At 35.7% G+C, this 7,309-nt stretch overlaps 1 protein-coding gene across 1 annotated transcript; it reads left to right on the top strand.

Annotated features, from left to right (window-relative positions):
* Positions 1 to 3,778: 3,778 nt before the first annotated feature.
* Positions 3,779 to 5,921, top strand: LOC131068673 (uncharacterized). The gene is made up of 4 exons (XM_058003913.2): positions 3,779 to 4,296; positions 4,993 to 5,042; positions 5,171 to 5,217; positions 5,338 to 5,921. The coding sequence occupies exons 1-4, from the start codon at positions 4,015 to 4,017 to the stop codon at positions 5,685 to 5,687; spliced, it is 729 nt and encodes a 242-aa protein (XP_057859896.1). The 5' UTR covers positions 3,779 to 4,014; the 3' UTR covers positions 5,688 to 5,921.
* Positions 5,922 to 7,309: the final 1,388 nt, after the last annotated feature.

The following is a 7,309-nucleotide window of genomic DNA, read 5'->3' as shown; positions in this document are numbered from 1 at the left end:
GAAGTTATTAAAGTTAATAAATCATCAGAGGAGAAGGGAGAGGAATCTAGCAGGGAACCGATAGCGAGCACATCATTGTTGTCAATTGACACCTCCCTGATAGAGAAGAAGAGCATAACTGAGATGAGTTCTACTGAGCTCATGATGATGGCTACTCAGAAGATGATGAAGGAAGGATCAATGGACAAAGGAATTATTGATCAATCAATTCCAATTTTGCACAGACTTGTCCCGGAGTGCCATTCTGACAAAGGAGCAATCCCATCCGGCAAGCACAAAATAATTATTGAGCACATTTCTAAGGATTTTTAATCTTTACAACAGATATCTAACCGGTAGGCATTGGAGAGATTCATACAAGCTAAGAGTCAGATGATTGAATCAAAGAAGAAAGAGATTTCTGGCAAACTAAAGTTAATTGATAATGCTTTAAGGCAATGTACCAATATTTACAGAGTATATTGTAACAAAGGGTTACTTACTGTAGATATAGATAAAGGGATTAAGAATTCTTAGGAGAAAATTGTAGGTATAGTCAATTCTTTTGATGGCTCCAATTCTTTGACTACATCTATTGATGGACATATTTTGGTATTAGAAGCTCAAGTTTCAGCTCTTGAAAGGGAAAAAGATAAAATTATTAGGAGAGCTAAAGGGCTCAGAGGATTGGTGAGTCCCCGGTTGGACTCCTTGAGTGTACATAAGAAGGAATGCATTGATATGGCTGGTAAGCCCACACTAGCAGAGCTTAAAGAGAAAGAGTCCTATGCTCACATGCTTAATGGACTTGTATCAATATCTAGCACATTCAAATCTAGTTGGGACACTTATCTAGAGCTTTTGGAGGAAGCCTATCCCAAAATTTTCAAGTATATTCAGCTCCCGCAAGGTGTTTTGGGACATATTCTTTGTATAGACTTTCATTATCTGTCTCGGTTTTTGGTATGTTTTTGGAATTGATGTCAAAGGGGGAGGTATAAATGAAAAATATATTTTTAACATCAGGAGATTTGGAGTATTTGTACAGATCATGATCACAGATGGATATTTAGCTCAGGGGGAGCAATCTCAAGGTGAAACTGCCAGATGGAAACCATTATCATTTTTCACATGAGTGTTGCCATCAATGCCAAAGAGGGAGATTGTTGGCAATTGACACTCTTTTGATTGGTTTCATATGTTGTCATTGATAGCAACATGTTCCAGCTTCATTCTTTGGTTTGGTTCTTCACCGACAGACACTTCACCGACACCGACATGCATCTTCACCGGTAGGAAGGATTCTATGGGTACTGGTATAGGAGGCTGACATCATTTGGAGATCCAAAAATCAACAATTTGTTTTGATATTCATGTATAGATGTAATGAGTCGACATTTATATTTATTTTATAATTATCTATGTAATCTGACAAGAGTCATGAAGGATTGTAAGGGTATATAGGTCAGTTGATTAGACCATTTTGTGTAATGAGAGAGATGTTAAGATGAGGGAAATGATTGTAATTGAGGATGTTATAATGCGAAGGTTATTTCAGTAAGGGTTTAGGGTTTCAGATTCGGAATAGTCAGAGCTTGAACCAGAACTCTATCAGGCATAGCAGATGCATTAAATGAGTTCAGTCTTTTGTTTTCTTATCAAGAGTGACTGTAGTTAGTGAGACTCTTTTGTGTTGAGCAGTGTGCTCTAGGCTATAAGCCTTCCTGCATGTGCAGGCCCCCATATTATATAATATCTTTTCATATGGCCAGTGGATTGATATTGTGGGTCACAAATCCCACCGTGGTTTTTCCTCTTTGAGGTTTTCTGCATATAATTCTCTGTGTTATGGTATTCATTTGCGTGATTGGCTTATTTATTGCTTTACTTCTTTCAATTATATATGTATCAGTTTACCGATTGGTGAACGCATGTTATAATAGGTTTAAAATTGAACACTCCAGTAGAATCTCAGTGTTCTTGGATTCCAACAGTTTTTGCATCATTCTCCTCTCAAGGTTAGTGTAGGATGTTGTTCCACTACTTTAATTTCCTTACACTAAAACAATATTGTTATCTTTTCATATATTATGTGTTGACTCTCACCATGGTTTTTTCTAATTTGGGTTTTCCATGTAAATCTGGTGTTCTCTTGTGCATGGCGATTCATTGTTTTATTCTTTCATTGCTATTGATATGGTTAAGGTTAAATTGACAATGAATTGTGAAATAAAGTTCAAGTATTTGGTCTAGACTGATTCATCGCCCTCTCAATCCTAAGGTGTGTTCAACATACAATATAAATATTTTAATTTATTTTAGCTATGTGTGATAAGGAAAATATGTGTAAATAATAATAAAATCATTTTAATTATGTGAGATAGAAAAGGGAATAATTTAAATACAAGACTATTTAATAATGTAGGGGACATTAGGTGAAGGGGATTTGTTTCTAGGTAATGTAATCATTTGGTCAGTTAGGATAAGAGCATACTAGGGACATAGTTAGGTGTCTACACATACACACAAAATAAATATCAAATAATCTCATTATATGTGTCAAAATCTTGATAGATAACCATGACCCCAAGAAGTCATATAATATGATAATAAATTGTGTCATTAACAATTAACATTAATACGAAATAAGAATGCCCCACATTAATGAGTTGCGACTCTTGTTATTTGTGATTTACTAAAATTTTTTAGAAAAAGAATTTGCATTGGGTTCATAACCTTATATGTAGGACCCAATATAAACACTTACAGAAAATAATAATATAAGATTAGCATTAGATGTAGCTAACTCTTGAGACATTGAAGTTGTATGATTTTCTTATCTATTGATTTGAATAAAGAATAAGTCAAACAAAATGATTCTTAATCATGATGACAACATCTTTAATTTAATTAATAGGGTTATTATAAAAAGGTCGTACAAAAAAAGCATTATTAATGTCAATTTTTGTAGAAAATGGTACCATAAAGAATATGATTCTTTTCTAACATGAGGGATTGAAAGAACACATGCACAAGTGAAAAAAAAATTATTATCACGAATCATGTAATGATATTGAAAAAGCATTTTAATTATTAAAAAACAAATCAAATACATCAAACAAAATAATAACAATTCTAAAATTTAAATTACATGTCACCTTTAAATATTGCCATAAATTTTAGTACAAATATATTACTAACTACTTTATTTACTTAAACTAATAAATTAAATAAAACTATTTAACCCTTTATAAATTCCTCAAAATATTGATTTTAGTAATCAGAATAAGAAGTGTGGATTCCTATTATTTTAATGTTAAAAGGTGTTTGTCACCTGCCATCTGAGATTAAAACTTCTTCCTCATCCCTAAATTATAATTAGTTATTATTTTTTTGAAGTCATTATTATTTCTTTCTATCTTTGTTGCGCCCACTTGGGTCTTACGATTGAAGTTTGTAGAAAGAAGACTAGGAGGGAAAATTTCATATGGAGAATGATAGCTATATAAAACCTGGAAAAGGAGGTGATGGTTGGTCCCCTACCAATTGCATCTTCTTGCTCGTGAGTCCGACAGCTTACTAATTCAAAAGTGGTTTTGCTCATTGGTATAAATAGTACTTACGTACTGACCGTATGTTATGGGTTTTCACTATTTGTGATATCAATCCCAAATAAAATAATAATCTTGTGTGGTGCGCAATGGGCTCGGCGGAACAAAAGCTAGGTAACTCCCAGACGAGTTTTAAATAATACTGAATACTGACAGGCAGCAACCGGTGGGCCGCCTGTAGAGCTGGATTGAGAGGAGGTGGCCCTAGACTTCCCGGGACTAACCGGCGACCAACGGTTGCCCGGTCTACACGTGCGATCGGGCGAGCAAAAGGGAAAGGATTTGGCGTGTGGTGTTTTATTCCTTGCAAGGGAGGGCTACCTATCTATGCGTTTGTTTTTCTCATCGTTCTGCAATTAATCTTCCTGTGCGCAAGGCCCGAAAGCGTTTCAGAAGAAGAGAGTCTTGTGTGTAAGTAGAAGCCATGAGGATCCGAAAGCGTTCCATTGCTGCGTTATCCTTGTCCTTGTCGCCCACTTCTATGGAGAAGCGCCCTGACGTCTCATGTTCGAGTCGCGAGGAGGAGCAGATGATCAAGGAAAAGCAGTTTCTTTTCCCTCTCTTGGCGGCGGCCATGGACGTCCAGGCCCATGCCCAGTTTGGGGAACAAGAAGGTCATGCAAAAATTGCTCAGATTCAGTCTCGCCCGCTGCACAAATGGAAGAATGCACTGATTCGATGCACCACAGAAACCCAGGTTCTCCAGGTTAGTAAGCTCTCTTCCTCCTTTTATGCAATTCTGCGTAGATCACTAGAATAAGCATTACACGGGTGTTTTGGAGAATTATTTTTTTTCAGAAACGATAGGTCGAGTATGAGATTAGTGATGGGCATATGCGGTATTTACAGTTTGGGGTGAAGAAAGGGCATTTTAATCATGCAGAAAGACGAATAATTTGTCTGCACCCAGCCGTAGTGCACTGCCTCGTCGAATTTGGGCTCACGGTTTCTATAGCGTGTAGGTCTTATGGGAGGTGTAAATGGAAGCCAAAGTGCAATAACTGGGTGCATTTGCATTTTGCTGCCACAAACCCTCTTTTCGATTTAATCCTTTTTTCGAGTTACACCAGAAAATATACATATATGGAACATATTGATAGGGTTTGACTTAGAATTTTAGTAGCTTTGAGAAATAACATCACTGTTTGCGTTTTTTCTCTCTCGTCTATCGCCGCCCAATGTTTGGATTAAACGAAAACCCTCGTGTTGAATGCCCGCCCGGTACAGCTGAGGTCGTGAAACACTTGCGTATAGGCAAGCGTCAAGTCCGAGGGAATCTAATAGTCTCAAAAATTGTTTATTTGCGGTAGCGTCTGAGATGGAAGAATCTAATTGGATGTGGAATTCAAGTCGGTTCCGCTGTGTACTCAAAACGTTATGGGTTTTATTTTGTGCTGTGCAGGAAAGCGGGGAAGGCGATAACTCGTCATACGTATGGGATGGGATTGTGAGGTACTTCCCTCCCGCTCCCGCTCCCCGCACTGTTTATTTGTTTATTTATTCACGTTGCTTCTCAACTGTGTGGATTGTTGGAATTATCACATCATAGGCGTGTAATACCTACTTGTGGATTTGTTCAGTGATAGGAAAACTGGAGGGGATAAATTCAGACTAATCACAAGCGAAGGTAGTTGATCTAGTTTCATCCTAAGAATCAAACCTATATATAGATTACGGGTAATACCATTGTAAGGCTTGAATGTTAAGGAAAAATAACTTTAAGACGGTTTGTGTGTGCAAAAACCAGGTGGGTGTGAGAAGGATTTCGATGTGGGTGTGGGTGCTGCCATGAAGAAGCAAAGAAGCAAGTCGAACTGCACCAAAAAAACTTTTCCTAAGATGAAGGGAAACGAGGTGAAAGCTGATGATGATGAAGATAATAAGAATGTGCACGCAGGATCTCAGTGCAGGAGGAGGAATGGAAGGGGCTGGCGGTGCTCTGAAAGGACTCTTGTGGGATATTATTTGTGCGAGCATCATCTGGGAAAGGGCAGATTGAAGAGTATTAACAATAGCGCAGTTTCAGTTGTAGGGAATGGTAAGGGTACCAAATTCAAAGATTTGCATCTTATACACGCTGCTACTTCTGCTTTGTAAATTTGGATTTCTCCTCCACTGGGATTACTGACTTATCGTTCAAACCGCTCTTTAAGCTGTGAATAAGTTGTGTGTTTTTAGTTGTGTACAATGCTCCATCTACTTCTCACATGCATGGTTACATCTACGCTGCCCGTGATACTTTGCATGTTTTTTTATTTGTTGTTAACTGCTGTTAGACCCTGAGCAATTTTCTGTCCAATGTTTGGACAAATTCTTTTTTACTTTGTTAAATATTTGTAAAGTCTTTGTCACTTTAAAAGAAACCAGCTTTTAAAATAATAATCGTAGTAAACTATTTTTCACGGTAATGTATTCTAATAATTGCCAGTATGTAAATGAATTATTTATGCTGGATTCATTCTCAGACAGTATTTTTAAATTTATGTGTGTGTATGTAAATAATATCAGCGATGGACTTAGAAATTTTAATTTATTAGCAATTATTTAGTTACTTGTGCATGGGGATGAAGGCGTATGTAAATTTTACAATAAATAGCATTAGTGACATTTGAAAGGGAGGGAAAAGGAAACCTTTAATATATAATCTGATTATTAGAGTCAAATAGTTTCTTTAGAAATCAAGATGGCTTGTGTTCATAACTAATTGTAATAATGTGTTAAATAAATGTGGAAAATTAAATAAATAAATAGAGAAATCTAGTTATTAAGTAGAGGTTTTTATATTGAGAGAGAATGTCTTGAAAGTGAATTATTAAGATTTAGGAAGTTTCATAACATTAAAACAAATCTTTTTGAATTTATGAAGTCATTGTCTATTAATATGTGGGTTATTTTTATAATTGTAAGATTGACTAAGCACTCACAAATCGAAATCCAACTTGTGTAAAGTGTAGATCTGATCTTCTTGCATATAGACAATCTTTCTATATGTTCAAATATTTGCTCCTAATCCACCTTGAGCACATTCCTTTTTCTACATCAAAAAACTGGTTGTGGTTCAAAGTTTGCTAATAACAAAGAATTAAGTTGTTCCCTATTCAAGGTTGCATCTATTCTGGCTCCAAAACCGCAGTATGGAGTCAATAACACGCAGGTTGTTGATTGTTATAACTGTTGATTTTGAAAAGAACGACCACAATTTTTTAAGTTGTCAACAACATGCTATATGAATTGAAGGTTTTGGAGCAGAATAGACACGTCCCTTATTCAAACCCTTAGCATATTAAGTCAATTGTTTTGTACAAAGATAAAAAACTACAAACAATCAAATAATATGACTTACAATGTTAATGGAGGTGCTAATATCACATGAACAATACTTTGATACTCCTTGATATGTGTAAGAAATATTCTAATACACGTTAAATTCTAAATGTTTATATGAAATAGGATTATATTTTAAATACAAATACAAGGGTGTGTATAAAATATTCACACTTTAACAAGACGCATAATAGGTCAATGAAAGGAAGGTAATCAAATTCAATATTTAAATTTTAAATCAAAAGCATTTAGGGCCATTTTAACAAATTGATTCGGAATTTGTACATTTGATTTGGATTATCATGTAAGTTGTAGATCTAACACTTGAGAAGAAATAAATGAAACAAAGGATTGGAGTTGGTCCCTAGGAATGAGTGTAAAAGGGAATGAGTTTG

This window comes from Cryptomeria japonica, chromosome 6 (genome assembly GCF_030272615.1).
Source record: "Cryptomeria japonica chromosome 6, Sugi_1.0, whole genome shotgun sequence".
NCBI lineage: Eukaryota > Viridiplantae > Streptophyta > Pinopsida > Cupressales > Cupressaceae > Cryptomeria > Cryptomeria japonica.
Note: the sequence above shows the minus strand (reverse complement) of the source record. Positions and strands in the feature narration are given on the sequence as shown.

What these genes read in the sequence shown, in the direction of transcription:
- LOC131068673 (XM_058003913.2), top strand. Translation starts at nt 4,015, where the DNA reads ATGAGGATCCGAAAGCGTTCCATTGCTGCGTTATCCTTGTCCTTGTCG. An exon ending in CAGAAACCCAGGTTCTCCAG is followed by an intron (nt 4,297 to 4,992) that starts GTTAGTAAGCTC and finishes TGTGCTGTGCAG; the next exon opens with GAAAGCGGGGAAGGCGATAA. An exon ending in CAGACTAATCACAAGCGAAG is followed by an intron (nt 5,218 to 5,337) that starts GTAGTTGATCTA and finishes TGCAAAAACCAG; the next exon opens with GTGGGTGTGAGAAGGATTTC.